We start from the raw sequence: 17,719 nt of genomic DNA on the forward strand, positions 1-17,719 counted from the left end.
CAGCTTTATGGTTTCATGGACAAAAGAATTTCTGTGGCTGCAATATGACGAGCTAAATAACCAGGGCTGCACATAAGTGGTCCGCAGGTGCGTATTCGCTGTCAAAATAAAAAACGCGCACAAGATAAGAAGTTGCAACGCCTGTTTGCATACATAAGATTTTCTGGAGGAGGACAGACATTTGTTTAGAACTCTTAAAGATGTCGAAGAAGCTCCTTTAAGCAGTTACTTTGGTGTTCCTCCACCTCCAAAGAAATGTCAGAAGGACTCCCGCCACAGATTTTCTATGGGGTTGAGGTCTGGAGACTGGCTAGGCCACTCCAGGACTTTCAAATGCTTCTTACGGAGCCACTCCTTTGTTGCCCGGGCGGTGTGTTTTGGATCATTGTCATGTTGGAAGACCCAGCCTCGTTTCATCTTCAAAGTTCTCACTGATGGAAGGAGGTTTTGGCTCAAAATCTCACGATACTTGGCCCCATTCATTTTGTCCTTAACACGGATCAGTCGTCCTGTCCCCTTGGCAGAAAAACAGCCCCATAGCATGATGTTTCCACCCCCATGCTTCACAGTAGGTATGGTGTTCTTGGGATGCAACTCAGTATTCTTCTTCCTCCAAACACGACGAGTTGAGTTTATACCAAAAAGTTCTACTTTGGTTTCATCTGACCACATGACATTCTCCCAATCCTCTGCTGTATCATCCATGTGCTCTCTGGCAAACTTCAGACGGGCCTGGACATGCACTGGCTTCAGCAGCGGAACACGTCTGGCACTGCGGGATTTGATTCCCTGCCGTTGTAGTGTGTTACTGATGGTGACCTTTGTTACTTTGGTCCCAGCTCTCTGCAGGTCATTCACCAGGTCCCCCCGTGTGGTTCTGGGATCTTTGCTCACCGTTCTCATGATCATTTTGACCCCACGGGATGAGATCTTGCGTGGAGCCCCAGATCGAGGGAGATTATCAGTGGTCTTGTATGTCTTCCATTTTCTGATGATTGCTCCCACAGTTGATTTTTTCACACCAAGCTGCTTGCCTATTGTAGATTCACTCTTCCCAGTCTGGTGCAGGTCTACAATTCTTTTCCTGGTGTCCTTCGAAAGCTCTTTGGTCTTGGCCATGGTGGAGTTTGGAGTCTGACTGGTTGAGGCTGTGGACAGGTGTCTTTTATACAGATGATGAGGTCAAACAGGTGCCATTCATACAGGTAACGAGTGGGGGACAGAAAAGCTTCTTACAGAAGACGTTACAGGTCTGTGAGAGCCAGGGATTTTCCTTGTTTGAGGTGACCAAATACTTATTTTCCACCCTGATTTACGAATAAATTCTTTACAAATCCTACCATGTGAATTCATGGATTTTTTTTTCACATTCTGTCTCTCACAGTTGAAGTGTACCTCTGGTGCAAATTACTGACCTCTGTCATCATTTTAAGTGGGGGAACTTGCACAATCGGTGGCTGACTAAATACTTTTTTGCCCCACTGTATATACACATATATACACATATATATATATATACACATATATACACACATATATATATATATATACACATATATACACATATATATATATATACACATATATACACACACACATATATATATATATATATATATATATATATATATATATATATATACATACACATATATATATATATGTGTTATTTGAAATGATGCTGTTCAGAAATTATGCATAAAAAAACAGCGAATAAGAAAATTCTCCAGAATAAATCCACATGGTGGATAATGCAATTTTGATTGTCACTTTAAGAGACTGAGGTTAGCACAAATGTTTGCTAAGCCAAACAAAAGCCTGGACTCTGTGTACCAAAGCAGAATTAACAAGCTCAGCTTGCTGATGATGTTCCAGGAAAAATATTTCATGTCAAAATTACTCACATGTTACCCAGAAATTATATATCATTGTAATAAAAGTTTGTGCACTGGTGTCAATTAACAAAAACTTTCTGGGTTTTTTTGCCTCTCTGTTTCAATAAAACAGGTGTTGATTCTGTGATAGAGAAACAGACATTAGAGGGAATTTCCAAATCTGTTTCCAAGGCATGTTAACCTCTTACAGCATGAACTCACCAACCCTGTAAATCATTACATTTCAACAAGCAGGGTGGCCAGAGGATGAGTTGTAGAACACTAGCTTAATGTGTGTTACATACAGGAACATGTGCCCTTTCAGATTAAATGTTAAAATTAAAGCCAGGATATGAGATGATGGTATAACTTGTTTTATATGCTGCAAAAACCTTAAAAGGTTGGCTTAGCCTCTCAAGCACTCACAAGCAATCCGAGTCCCTGGTGACTGACACACTAGAAGTACTGAAAGGATAAGGAGCAGAACAAAAAGCCTCTCCCTCAGTTCACATAATAAAAATAATGGTACATTTGTAGCAGCGTCTTATTTTACAAACAATCAAATGAGCGCTTTACTGAAATATTTTCATCTCAGCATGATGTTCTGCCCCAGCTGATATAGAAACCTAGCTGATGACAGAGGAGCTTGAAGAAAATTAGAATGCTTCACACAGTATATGCAATTTGTTTCTTATAGAAGGTGTAATTACTGTGCCTGAAAAACCACAACAAAACCAAAGAAACATGCTAAAAGTAGAACTGTGATTCACATGTGTAAAAAAAGAGCTCTAATCGTACTACTCCAGATGTATGATTGAGGAGCGAAGCTTAAATGTCAATTAATATCCAGTGTGTGAGACTCTCTTGCGGTGAACATGCAGATGTGTGCTTGATTGACTGTAGAGGATCGTGTATGAGCGCCACTGCATGTGCAGAGACTGCCTGAAAGGGAGTGGAAAGACCTTAAAACTTCATCAGTGTGTTTTTTTTCCCCTGGATCACCTGCTTTCAAGCAGCCAATCAGAGCAAAGATAGACTAAGTCAGTAGCATTGAGAGGAAAAACCTTTCAGCAGTGATGTACAATAGTTTGTTCTGACTGGCTACTGCACCAGTTTATTAAAACACAGTACATAAATCTAAGCACCTCCACTGAAACTGAATCCATCCTGCTCATAGTCACGTTCTTAACTCAATTAAGTGATGCCTAACAAGGGACTATTTCATACACATGTGCAGCACATGGTTTATTTACCAGTTGATCAGCGCTGTTCGCCCTAAATGAGTATTTTCTTGTGATACTATTTAAAGTCTAAAACCCTCTTATTTTGCTACTTGTGTCACCAGGCTGAAAAAGTGAATATTTGTGTGCACTATAATGTTTGCAGGCTATGGCAGGACAAATCAAAGACATTCGTGTGCTGAGTTTATTCTTTAGACAGCTCTTCTTCACGAAATTCCCAGAAGACGCACAGCCCTACAGGCAAACGTCAAGGAACAAAAGTTTCTGTAGAAACCAAAAACAATAGATTACTTAAAAGAGCGTATCCATATTACCAAATACATGCACCACTTCCCTGTTTCAACCCAACTGTACTCAGGAAGAAAAAACAATATAAATCCAATCTATCTAAACAGGTCTTATAACACCCACTCTATTTATCAGTGATGATTCAAATTGCAAAATGTCCAGTGCAAACAAGGCTTATTTGGCTTTTTTTTTTTTTTTTTTACACATTTAGTGCATCTGGTATCATGTTTAGTGTATAGAATACATTGCTTACACCTGAAGGCCTTTCAACCTTACACCATATCATACTCTGCTTCCATGGAGCTCAAAAAAATGACTAAGCACTCCAAGATGTTTATGTGTATCATAAAGAATTGCTGACACTGAAAACACTATTTAAATATTGTAGCTGAACACTACATGTTGATGTCTGCAGGTGCTTATTTAGCCACGTGACCAAAAAGGGCCGTATTTGCCATTTATCTCTGTTTTTTGATGGTTTCACATACTAGTTATTGTGAAATAAGATTTTATATATATTCAGATAGATAATAGCATATGGGTACTCCAGAAAACAGCACAGTAACAAAAGATAAAAAGATAAAAAAAGACCGCAACACAGAGAAAAATAAATAACCTCAGTTGGGTTCAAACTCCTATACTGATCAAGTATTACTGGTAATGTGGATATCTGTATGCAGATGAAAGTGAAATAATGATCTCAAAAAAGATAAAGTCAGTTTTAGATTAAGTAAAACTATAAGAAGCACAGGCGTGGCCTTTAAATGGGGATAAACCACAAACATAGAGTCTGCAGTTGGTCCTGAAATATAAACCATTTGAAATTAGACGGAGCAAAACTTTCGCATTCGGGCTCAGAAATATGTCATTTCTAAGTAACAATAATAGATAAACCAATTTAAAAATAGATATTCAAAATTTGATTTTTTTTTCTGATTAGATGGAAATCTCTACCCATATCAATCATGGGAAGGATCGCCACTATAAAAATGATGATCTTGCCAAATATAAATTACTTATTTTTAATGATCCCTAACAAACCATCACAAGATTGGTTCAGATCTCTGGATTCACATATTTCTAAATTCCTTTGGAAAGATAAACCCCCGCGTATCAGCTTAAAAACACTACAAAGAACCAAGGATAGAGGAGGATTAGATCTGCCTAATTTTCACCAATACTTCTTAGCCAACAGGCTTCAGTTCATCTCAGAATGGTTAAAATGTACCCTCTTAGATGAGCCCTGGCTAGATGTTGAACAGGCACTATGCAATGATCTAGAGATTTCAGACCTACCATTTATTAGCTCAAACATCAAAAGACATGAATGCTTTAAAAGCATCAACATCAGCTTTTCTCTGACAGCATGGTGGGAGTTTCTAAAAATAACGGAGTCTTCATTAATCCCATGCAAACGTACAACTATCTGGAATAACCCTGACATATTACAAAACAATAATATGATTAATTTCCCAGAATGGAGTTGTAAAGGAATTAAATACTTAGAACATATATTAGAGGGAACAGAATTTATTCCATTTGACAGACTAGTTACACAATATGGGATCAACAAGAAAAGATTTTTAGAATATCAACAAATTAAATCCATAGTAAAAAAGAAATTTAACCTCAGTCAAGTTGAATTACAAACACCACCAAGTGCGGTACATTTTCTTACTCTTAATTAATACAATACAAAATACTACATAGAGTGCACTATACAGGTCAGTAGCGGTTTTAGATACGGGCGACACGGGCGGTTGCCCGGGGCGGCATCGTGGTGGGGGGCGCCATCACCGGCATCGGCAAAAAAAAAATGCTCGTACTCATGCTGCCCCGACGTCAGCCAGCGCATATTGGGAATGGTACAGGCACCGATTGGTTTTCTATCGCCCATTTGCTGGGAGTAAGGGCGCCCTTCGTTTGCGAGGAGCGCCTGCTGCTTGTGACACAGGGAAGAGGGGGCGGGGCGGCGGGGGATTTTCTAACCGCAGCATCTAATAACCAACTCGCAAAGTAAAACAAAATAAAAACAAACCAACAAACACAAAAACACCAGACATTATAATACAGACTTATAATTTTCACCGATGTTTTTTTATTTTATTTTATCTGTGTTTTTTTAATTCTATACACGAAAAGTGAGCGCGAGAGCCCTCGGTGCGCCTGCTCGCTGCTGAAGTCAAAGTAAACTTTATTGTCATCTCCGCTACAGTCCAGTATATAGAGAGACGAGACGACGAGGCTCCAGTTACAGCAGTGCAAGTAAACAAACAATATATATAAGAAGAGTAAGAAAATAAATATACACGTTAATAACAATTTAAAATGTAAAATTTACAGTTTGATGATTTAAAGTCTCACACACAACCCGTCGAAAGGAGCGGTGGGCCCTGCTGCTTCCAAATAGACCACATTTCATTTATAATGTTGTAAATCCAAGTCCATTATAGATTCATGATATGAATCCTGGGTTGTGTGAAATCTCAGAAATGCACCCTAGACAAAGTGAATCTGTGAACTAAGGTGTAGGTGTGTTAGATCATGTTGTGGTGACCCTCGGGTTGAGGGATGGGTGTTCATACTGGAGTGCAAAATTAAAACCAATGGAAGATGGACAAGAAAAGTTCAAAGCCATCAGGTCCTCAGTTTAGAAAAAAGAGAAAAGAAGAGGAAGAGAAATGAGTAAAATATACAGGTAAGCAGATGTGTCAGTGGATAATGGCAGGTCATCCTGAAACAATCAGAATCAGAATACTTTATTAATCTCTAAGAAAATAATGTGCGTTACAGTTGCTCCAAGAAGAAATGGTAAAAATAGTAACAGTAACAGACTAAACTCCAAACAATACATTATGTTACAGTTTTTAATATTAATTAGTCATTGTTGATTTGTCCTGTTCTCATTGTATGACGAATTATGATGGCTGTTAGGTAGCCGTTTGCATACTATGCATACTCTCTCTCTCTTCATATGTGTGTGTACAACAGTTTTATGTTAATGTACAATCCTTAATATGTTTTGTGTGTGTGTGTGTGGGGGGGGGGGGGGGGGGGGGCACCAGAGGGAGTGTTCGCCCAGGCCGCCAAACAGGCTAGGACCGCCACTGATACAGGTCATCGAATGTTCAATATGGGCTTTACATCCGCCAACAACTGCTCACACTGTCAAGGCAATACACCAGACAATTACATCCACGCTCTTTGGTTCTGTCCACCAGTGCAGAAGTTTTGGCACGAGATATGTGAAGACTTATCAAAGTGTCTGAAATGTAAAATTCCAACCTCCCCTTTAGTATGCTTGTTGGGAAATTTGGATGATGTCACTACAGAAACTAATACAGTCCACATGGTTTTTACTGCCCTATGCATCGCCAAGAAAACGGTCCTCATGAACTGGAAAAATAAAAATAATCTTAATTCAGGCCAATAGAGAAACTATCTAATAGATCACATTAGTCTCGATATAGCCTCTGCCACCACATTAGATCAATCCCTCTGGGCTCCTGTAATCGGCTCCATCACCTAGCGGGGGTAGGGGGTCGTGGTTTGGTTCCGCCTTGGCTATTGTGGTTGATGTGGAGGTTGGGACGGGCTTAGGGCACCTGGAGGACCCCTAGAGACGTTATCCCTGGAGGCCTTAACCCGGGGGCTGTGTTCATAACCTGGTTAGTGGCTCTGGTCGCTCTTAGAGGTTGTTCTCCTCGTGGCTGCGAGCAGCGGGGCTGGAGGATGGTCTGTGCTGGCGGACGTAGGTTACTGGCCTGGTGGCCTGGCTGCCCCTGAGTGGATCCGGGGCAGGCGTGGGGGTTTGGGGTTCGGGGGTGCTTCGCCTCCGTGCTGGGGCTCTGGCTGGGCCTTGGGGGCTTCGGTCCTCGTCGGTGTGTCGCCGAGGTTGTGGACGGGTGGGTGCATGGGGGCTTAGCCCTGGCGCAGGGGGCCTCTTGTGTATCGGCCTAACCGGGGGGCTCTTCAACTGGCAGGGAGGTTGTTCCATCCTTGCAGGAGTCCACTCTGCAGGTGGGGGAGAGACATAGGAGAGGTGGAGAATAAACTTAACCTGGGTGTCTGTTGTCTTGTGTAGTCTGGGAGATGATTGAATGTTGGGGTGGGTACAGTTTCCTCTGCGGTGGGGTAGGGTGGGCTGCCCCGGGTCCTGTGGGGCTTGGCGGTGCTGCTGCCATAGGCCCCGGTCTGGATGGGCCTGGGCTCCCTTGCCCTGGTGGATACCAGAGGACGGGGGTGCCTACTGGGGTCAGCGGGGGAGCTGGCCCTAGGGAGGGCATCCTCCCCTCCCTTCTTTTCCTCCCCATCCCCGGCTACCTCCCTCTTCCCGCTCCACCACACCCACCCACACAGATAGGGCCTTGGGGTGCGGGTGTATCACCAGGGTGCAGGGGAGACATTCCCCCCCCCTGTCCTGTTCTGGCCACCTGTGCCTCAATTTTATCTCACAACTTAGACATCCACATTACTTACACTCTCATTACACACACATATATATATAGGGCCTTGAAGGTGGGCACGTTAACGGCATCCAGCAGACGGTCTGTGTATTCAAACCTACCTCTGGCGCCGGTGCCCACCTCTCAATTTTAAATCCATGTAGACATTGAGGGTTCTTGGGAGGGGCCGTGCTAACACCTGCTGCTCTCTGGCAGCAGCACCATGCTCTCCCTTGTTTTAAATGCACTTTAGAGCAACACGCAGCAACACTACACTTGAGCGGGAGGAGGGAGGTATAGGGTCTTAACACACCCCCGTTCTCTGCTAGCCATCGGGGCGGGGGGGCTGTGAAGAGATGCTGGCTGTCCGATTGGCCTCCCTGCTGCTGCGGAGCCTGGGGCGGTCTGCTTGCCTCCACCCCGGAGGGAAGGGTAACATCTCTTGGGTCTGGGTGCCGTTTCCCCCTCTGGGGGCGAGGATACCTGGACCCGGGGTATAGAGTATGTTTGAGGAGTGTGATTGTGTGTACATGTCCATTTACGTTTATTCCTACGTTGGGTGAGTGCTGAGTGTTTGTATATGTGTGCATGAGGGTGGGAATGCATGTCTGTGTCTGTGTGTGTCTGTGTGTGCCTGTTTGTCTGTGTCTATATGTCAGGTCGGGTCTTAGACTCCACCTCTCTGGGAACTCCCAGGCCCTCCAAGTGTGGAGGCCTATCTCCCCTCACCACACTCCCTGCCGGTGACTGATGTCCTCAGGGGTCAGTGCATTGTTGGCTCTTGGTGTCCGGGGCTGGGCGCTCAGGTATGTACCAGCTCACTCCCGGTGGCTACTTGGCGGGGCCTGGCGCCTGTTGTTCGGTCAGGCCTCTTCCGGGGCGCGGAGGGCCCTCGGGCCTCCGGCCTCTGTGCCTGCGGCTTGGTTCACTCTGGCACAGCTGGCTGCCGGCGGAGCCGGCCGGCACGCCGGTGCAGCCCCCTCTAGCTTCTGCCCGGTGGCTACTGGGTGACCCCTCGTCTGGGGATCCTCAGCCCTTCCCATGAAGGTGGCACGGATGCCCCTCCGGTGGTCCTCCTTGGGCTCTTGCACTCTGGGGCCTCTGGATGTCTGGGGCCTGGATCTCCTCCATGCCTGCTTCATGCCCTGGGGGACAGGGCTATGGCTCTCTACATCCTCTTGCAGACCATTACATGGGGAAACCATTTGAATACAAGCGCGCCGATCCACACAGGTGTGCACACGGGTGTTCACTGTTCGTAGACTTAAATCACACCTTTCTTGGCTGCTACTTCAAAGCACATTGTGCGCTGTCTGTCCTGCGTGCTGCACAACAACATTCAATATTTAGTATTTACTGCTGTTTACACTTAGCTAGATTAATGCGATGGTGTTGTTTAGTATGTTTCTTTGTTTTGTTTGTTTTGTTTGTTTTCTCTTCTTTTTCTCTCAACAGGTGATCCCGGAGATATTTTTTCCCCCCCTTTCTCACTGTCCCTCTCCCCTTCTGTTTTTCTTTTCCTTCCTCTTTCTTTCTCCCTTTCCTATCCCTCAGTCATGTCTGTCCCGTCTGTAACAACTGAAAATAAAATAAAATAAATAATAAAAACAAAGGTCGATCAAATGGACCAATACGGCAATGCCATGATGATCCATTTGGCAAAATAAATCCATTGGGTATCCTTGTTGGTCTTCAGACAACAATTCTGACGGCTAAAGAACCAAATGGGACAGGCAAAAAAGAAAAAAACAAAACAAAAACAAAAAAAAAAAAACCAGACTGCCTGCAATGCTTTTTCTGTGTGCAATGATAAGCAAGAGTAAATCAGTGAGCACTTTATACATCCAGAAGGCTCTTCATGCTTGTTACAGCTTTGCTGTGGAGGAGTATCTCTTCATGAACCTAATGACATGAATTTACCCTTCTTTATCACCACGGCATTCCTTTCAAGCTGAGGTCATTGGCAAAAACTTAAGCACATTTCTTTATGATGAGAACTGCACAGTCTGAAAAGCTGTCACTTTATCAACCATACACTTGGATGATATGTTTTTTTTCTACACAGCATTTTCTTATGAAAGCTGGTTGTAGATGTCAAAAAGCTCCTGTTATTCCAAGCACTGAAAATAAATTCAGTGATCACAGAAATCACCTAATGGATCTTCACTCAAATTGCACTCAAGGTCATATTTGTCATTTTACAAGCACTTTTCAATTTTCAAAGCACAACCTTCATGCACACTACATAATTGTTGCTAATGATTAGCTGAATAGTGTTCCCCTCAAACTTGGAAAGTCATTAACATATAATTCTTGATGCTGATAAATCTTGCATGCTCAAAATGATCCACAAGAAGAAGTTCATAAAATATCAAGTGATATGATAACTTCAAATCTCACTTTGCCAAAGACTTTGCATATGGATGATCAGAATCTTATTGATAATGACCATGGAGCGTGAGCCTGTTGGTTGACCCCCCTGTTGTAGTACTGTAGGTACCATGCGAGCATACTAAGCAGGACTGTCAAAATAACTGATACTCAGACACTAGTTTACATTATACCACTGAGAAGGTTCACCTTCAAACACAAAAAATTTACTGATATGGCCTTGAGACTTATGAAGTGAAACAACATGACCATACTTTAATATACTGACAGCAGTTCAGCTTAAAATATATTAAATGATTTTTTAAGAAAATATCTGGTTGATTCATTGATAGTGCGATAAGTATTAGTCCTCATGCCAAAATATAACACTAACATCAGTAAATTGCCTTCTGTAAAGTTAAATATCAAAACACAAGCAAAGAATAAGCAAAGCACGAATTATACATCTGACACTGTATGTCAGGTTTTGTAAGGTTTGATATATGCAAAAATAATGTACACCCGACAAGCCACTTTTGCAAAGCTACAGAGTACAAACAATGAATGTCTTTGCCTGAGAGAGCATCACATGCACAGCACTGGTTTTTTCTTGTAACCCTTCTGGCCTGCACTCCATCCTAACCTCATTGTTACAACACCTGAGGCAAAGTCTGTGGATTGCACAGCCATTTGTTCAAGCTTAAATGACACAAGCTGCTTATGTGCTCCTTGTATAGTTCCTTCACTGGTGCGCTGCCTTTATTAACATTCATCAAGTAAAACTGCAGCATATAAACCCTAAAAAAGCATGCACTCATACAGTATGAGTCACAAGAAAGTACAGCTATATTTACACTTATTTTGAAGACATCCACAGTAACATTCCTTATAATGTCAAAATCTTATTCTGTGCACACAGAAAAAGCATAAGTGTGAAAAGACAGGAACACACAAAACATCTTAGAGGCCTCACTGCTGTCTAAAACAGAGCTCTTAAAGAGAAGGCGATTAAGGAAAGGAAAGGAAAAAGCAGAAGGAACAGAGCCCCTGACAAGCCTTTCAAGGATATACTTACATGCAGTCGGTTGCTTTTAATCAAGACTGACAAAGTCTTCGTCCTTAAAAAATGCAAGGAACTTGCATTCTGGAATAAGCCTGTAAGGGAAGAGCTCTGTGTCTGCAAACACTGTCATGATGCCTGTAAGCCTTTTTAACTACACATAAAAGATAGTGTAACCTTTAAATCCCAGTCAGTTTTAAACACAGAATTTAAAGGCAAGCTACAATTAAATCCAGTTTTGCTAAGTATACTTTCTATTTGTTTTCCCATATAAACTATTTATAACAGATGGATGCAGCCATATCACACATTTATTTGTGAATACAGTTTTGAAGCCAGTCTTCATTTTTAGAGCTAGAAGTAATTATTTGGATAAGAGGGCGGGTTGTTCCATCATAAGCTAATACTAGTGAGGTAAGTTGAATCCATAAACTGTATGGACTGCACAGACACATACATTTGCTTATTAATTATTTATAAATAAAATATTACACTTATTGTACCAGGTAAACCTAGAAACAAACTATTGGTCTGTCTATGTGAGGACCATCAACAACACATCAAATGGCACCAACCGCTCTGAAATCATGACATACAAAAGGCAGGACCCATAGGCTTCACACTGTACTACTTTACTGACATTTATCAGCATGTGCCTCAGTATGAGGTCCAGTAAAGGTCAATGGTTGTCCCTCAACATCTGAAATAGAAACGGCAAAAACAGCAAAAATGCTTTTTTTGGGACCGTCATAATCGGTCAATGTCAGAAAAGCTTGTTGCAAATGGGAGTTTTAATGCAGTGTTTGTTTAACATAGTGAAGACTAAATCTGACCAGGTAGCTTAGGTTTAGATCAGCAAAGGTATAGTCAAAAATGTAAGTAAGTGACTAAAGAAAACTGTCCCAGCGAGGAGTCAAATTCTTGTCTTCTGTTTGAAGGTCATATGATCGCCTCTCGATGTTGACTTGTAGGTTATTCTTCTTCCCCGTGTTGAAAGGAGGTAACTTAACCGTGGTGAGAAAGGGTTCCTGACTATGCATCAGTATATAACTCGTCTGGAGAGAGAATGCGTTGTAGCAACATAGTCAAGAGGTCGAGTTCAGTGACTCAACATAGCTGACGTGACATCCAGCAGAACCACGAATCATCCAAAGTGGTCACGCCCATCATCAGGCTACTTTTAACCCTTAGTGCAAAAAGTTGTGAATTTTATAGAAACTCACAAACTTATGCACTTGAACAGGGGAATAAGGTGATGAGGCCAATACTATTTTTATATAAGACAGTAAACAGGTCTATTTCTGTACTATTGTGTGGACCCAAACTAAAGTTTGCATTTGAATAACCGCAATTTTCTTTTGAGCATCAAAAATCCGAGTGGAAGTAACAGAAATCTGGCAAAAAAAAAAAGAAGAAAACAACAAAAAAAGAATGAACTATATTAAATAAGTTTTCATCACTGTCTGAGTATATAATGTTATGAATAAATAAAGTGAATGTCCTCAACCATGTGATGTTTGACTGGCTTTTAGCATTTGGTTGTGCCCACTTCTGCTGCAATGGTTTGAAAGGCACCCAGCTAGAAAAATTGTGCCTGAAGCTATTTATCTAGATGTGCACAACTTCTAAAATTTGCATAACGCAACACTGGATTGGCTCATATTTCATTACAAAAACATTTAAATAAAGAACTGAACAACATATATCTTTAATAGTGTTTTATTGCCACTGAAGAAAATATGAAAATGGAAACAATATGTGTTTAGCATATAGAAATGAGTAAACTCAATCAAAGCAGCCAGGTGTGCTCCCAAATGGGATACTAAATGTACACACAGGTAGCTGTTAGTGACTCTAAAGCTGTTTGTAAGGACAGATGCTTACTATCACAATCGTTTAAGGACTACACAGATAGTCTTGTTAATAACTATACCACATTGCATCCAAGGACTGAGCAGGGTGATGACAGAAAGCAAGAGAAGGTCTAAAGGACTAACTAAAAAGGTAAAAAACTTAAAATTTTATGTGTAAAAGTCTAGCCAGTTTCATCAGAGTGTTCCATTAAGAGCTCATCTCCACCTCCCAGGAATGCCTGGCATCTAGCAGACTGGCCTGATTCCCCTCTGTCTGGCTAAGGTTCAACACAAGATCTAAGGGGAGTAAGGGCTACTTGAGATCAGACAGCCTGACACCTGGCCCAGACCCTCTCATGATCATAAACCCCCAGACTCTTGGCTGCTGGAGGGCATCGTGGTTCTCTTAAAAGATAAATAATTCAACTGTTGAGAAGACTGTTCACACCCAAACAGTTTCATTCACTAGCACTCTTGTTAGTCTAGTATTACTAAATGACCTGATATAGAACTGTTGCGCTTTTACAGACACTAAAAGATGTCAGGCTATTATAATAATTGCCTCTATTTAACCAGGAAGTTCCATTGAGAGCAAATCTCCTTTACAAGGGAGACCTGGCCAAGGTAGCAGCCATTCAAGCTCAAAACACAGTGACAACAAAACCTTTCATCACTGAGCTGGATTCAACCGATGATAACAGAGAAGAGCTGCGTAAGTAGGTCACAATCATAAGATGTCTCAAAGAACTCCTTCTTTGGACTTTAACCTGAAAGTTATGCCACATCAGAAAATTATTTTATTCGCCTGACCTTTGTAAGTATCACTGTTGTTAAAACATCTGAAGTAACCACAGCCCTCTGGAAGGGCTAAAAAGGAAGGTATGGGCCAATTGCCTCGGAGTATTTTCCTTTATGGTTTACTTTGTTTTTATTTCGGGTTGAATGAGCTGGAGGTTTTCAGAGGGGAAAGGTGTGGAACAAACATTCAACATGAGGTGAAAGAGGCAGATGGATACAGTTGTTGTTAATACAAAAGGAGTTAAGTTATTGTGATCTGGCAGAGTTACCAGCTGTAGCTGTGATACTAGACGCTTTGCAGTTTGGTTACTTTGAAGCCTGTTGTACTTATAAGCCGCAATTTACATTTACTGGGCACACCCTCTCTGCCTTATAACCATAGAAAGAATTATCAATCCAAAGATAAAGTTTACAGTTATTTACTGTGTGTGTTGTTTGTTTGTTCTGGGTAAATAAAGTAATCGTCTTCGTAAAAAACTAACTAACTAAAGAAGACCAAAAAAAGTCACCCTTTTTAAAAATCTTTCTGACCTCTATTGAACAGGGGTTTTTTTTACATTTACATCAGTAAATGTCAAAATGTTATTTGCCGAGTATTCTACAGCTTTTTTTTTAAAAGCGTCAGGCATCAAGATCTCACAAGTTTAATATTCCACACTCTCTGCAGGAATGCTCAGGTTTATTTCAGGTGGGTTTTTTGTGCATTCCTCTAAGGGAGCGACACACCTGTGGGCGCCGTCTACTTGCACATGCTGATTGTGTTTCCACCTACAGTACCGAGGTGATGTGGTCTCGTGTAATACGACCCACAGCTTTCTGGAATGAAAAGCAGAGAGATCTGATCTGTCTCAACGGCCTGTCATCTGGTCTGGGACAACTTGGATCGCTATCCGTTACCGGTTCTGCATGGGAGCCCAGTGGACTGCCAGGCACAATGAAAGCCTTGTGAGCTACTCAGATAATCAAAGAATATCCCCCTCCTTTAATTAAGAGACAAGGAAAATCTGCTGACTAATGCAAGAAACTAATGACAGATGGGCCAAGATATCCTTTATGTCTATGCGTTGAGTGTTTCCATAGGAGTTAAGAATAATTAGAAAACTATTGGATCACTGTGGATATTAAAAATGCCCCATGATGCAAACATGCTCTGATTATGTGTCAAACAAATGCCAGTTCTGCAAACACAGAGCGGCATTAGTGCTGAGCTCTTGTCCCTGAGGTCAAGACTTCAGTTTCAGAGGTGAAACATTCACTGTGGAGCCACTAATGGACATACAGTACAAAGATGCTACACTGACACTACCCACAGTTATATAACACAGTTAATGATTTCCCCAGAGAGGAGGCACTGCAAGCTTTGTTAAACAGTGAATGTGAATGTTTGGAAAGAGACGCTGGGAATAAAAATATCACAATAAAATCTGATTTTAAATAGTTTTTTTTTTGTTTGTTTTTTCTCGAATATTGCAGCTTCCAAAATAACCTTATCCAATAAGAAACAAAGAAACAAGGTCAAGTTTAACTTTGAGGCCTCAGGACTGTCTCACATGTTCTATTCCTTAGAAAATCTAAAATAAATAAACAAATAAAAATACAAGATTTAGAATTAGTGGCAGCCCTAGAAACAGGAACATTTTAAAGTGTTGGAGTATTATAGGTGGTCTAATCTGTGAGCTCCAAGTCTGACCCAGAGTGGCTTTAGCAATATTAGACAAATGGGGGCAGGATGACTGTCAGGGCAGCTTCATGTCAAATCCAGTGAAGACTCCAGGCTGCTGAGGAGGGATGAGCAGCAGCAGCAGCAGCAGCAGCTCTCCTCTGCCCTAATTCACTCACATCCCCATTTTGTTACTGTATATGAGCTTTTTGCACCACAGCTGTACAACAGCCGCCACTGGCTTTCATCAGCTGCTTTGTATGTGCACTCTCCTACGCACCTGTCATACGCACGCGCGTGCATGCATGTATGCAAACATGCATCACTTTTTTTTAAATGGCTGACTTACCTTGGCGCACAGTTTTCAATCTTACGGGACCTTTGCAGCAACTGATCACAGTAAAAATGTCATACAGAGGTAATCCAGACACAGACAGCCCCTCGACTTCCAAGAGCAGTTCTCCTTCGCTAAGTTTGCCGTCCTGATAAAGCACAGCATCCTCTTTAACTTGCCCGATGTATGGAAACTCTCCATTCTCAGCTCCGCCGCGCAGCTCTACATTCAGCTCCCCGTACGCGTCCCGGATGACCGCGCACTCGCTTACTTTGGTGATCCAGTGGTTCTTCCTCTGAATGACTTTTGACATGGTGATTCAGGTCCAAACCAAACCCGTTAGATCCGAGGAACGGTGCAAAAATCATCCGATTCACAGCCCCGAAACTGTCCCAGAAAGAAAACTTTAGTGTGTTTGCGTCCAACCTGGAGAATTTTCACTCTTCTCCTGAGCCAAGACATCCTCCTGCCAGTGCATGTAAATATCAGTGTCTCAAAATCCAGATTGTTGTTGCTTCTGATGTTGTTTCCGCATCTTTCACAACAGCACACGCTCTGATTCCTCGCAGTGGGATCTAATCCGCTCTCAGATTGTCAGCTTTACATTCAAAGACTCTTCTCCTCATTCATCCTTTAATTCTGACCCCTTCCTTTAACTATTTGGCACTTTCTACTTTCTACTACTAATAAAAATGTTTATGTTCACCTATCCCGTGAGCAGGTTGAGTTTTTCACACAAACCAGCGGCGCCTTTAAGCAGGTATAACACGACAATTCATCTCATTTGCTCCTGGGGCTGGGGATCGACAACTAGTGGAAGGGGGGGCGCATGCGTCCAGCTGCTACTCCACGAGGAAAAATCCTACCCGGTCCACACCTACCGGGTCCTAAAGCTCCTCCCCGCCTGTCGGCCCGCAAACGGATTACAACGATCTCTGCGTCTAATCCCCCGCGAGATCCAGCCTGTTGTCTTTATTCATAAATAAAGGAAACACACAGCGGGGGCCGATTCTCTCTGAACACGAAAGAGCTGTATGTTTATTAGCGCTCTTGGTTCAAAGTCCAAAACCGGAAGTTATGTAACACATCATGAACCATAAACGGGTAAATTCAGTCACACCTTAGCTGTTAACTGGTGTTTCAGTGCAGTACAAACTCAAGTAGAAACTGTACTTTACATTCAGTGGTGTCGCCTTAACAAAAAGATTAATAAACGGTAAGTAAATGCCTTGACTTAAAAAAAAAACTACTTGGGTATAATATTATAGAACAATTATAGTTGGCATAGACTGACATTAACGAGTCACAGAAAAGAAAACGGGAAAAATGTATGATCAGCACAATTCAGTAAAACTTTATAGGCCTACATAGTAAAGAATTTAATGTGTTTTAGCATGTAATATTTAATGTGGTAACCAAACGTACAAATCAATCTGTAAAGTTAAACTAGATTATTAGTGGAGAAAACCAAATCCAGTGTTATCTATTCTACATTTTTTACTCTACTAAAAAAATACATACAAAATATATAATTTTCAGCACTTATGATCTCAGAGGTACATAAATGTATTACTTTATGTCCCAGACAGCAAGCAGTTGCTGCTTATTAAGAATGTTACCCTTTTGTTGAGTTGGTGGTATAAGCACTGTGGCTTGCAGGAATGTGCGAACCTGTGGGGGATGCTGCTTGGTCACCATTTCCAAGAACAATTCAAAACATGCATTTTGGAAGTAAAAACCTAAAGTAGCAGTTTCATGAAAATCCTTGAAACAGATTCACAAGAGAGTACCAGAGC

At 41.8% G+C, this 17,719-nt stretch overlaps 1 protein-coding gene across 14 annotated transcripts in view; it reads right to left on the reverse strand.

Moving 5' to 3' along the window:
• The window catches only part of LOC146494604 (membrane-associated guanylate kinase, WW and PDZ domain-containing protein 1-like), a 100,570-nt gene extending 83,703 nt beyond the window's left edge, over positions 1–16,867 (reverse strand). For 5 of the 14 annotated variants that reach the window (XM_085144722.1, XM_085144717.1, XM_085144715.1 and 2 more), the window contains exon 1: positions 15,939–16,865. In XM_085144722.1, the coding sequence (XP_085000848.1) occupies positions 15,939–16,236 (298 nt within the window). In that variant the 5' untranslated portion in view covers positions 16,237–16,865. Of the gene's footprint in view, positions 1–15,938 lie in introns of all 14 variants that reach the window. The other 9 variants (XM_085144725.1, XM_085144724.1, XM_085144723.1 and 6 more) reach the window with 5 other exon arrangements.
• Between the last annotated feature and the right edge of the window lie 852 nt (positions 16,868–17,719).

This window comes from Neolamprologus multifasciatus, chromosome 20 (genome assembly GCF_963576455.1).
Source record: "Neolamprologus multifasciatus chromosome 20, fNeoMul1.2, whole genome shotgun sequence".
Lineage (NCBI taxonomy): Eukaryota > Metazoa > Chordata > Actinopteri > Cichliformes > Cichlidae > Neolamprologus > Neolamprologus multifasciatus.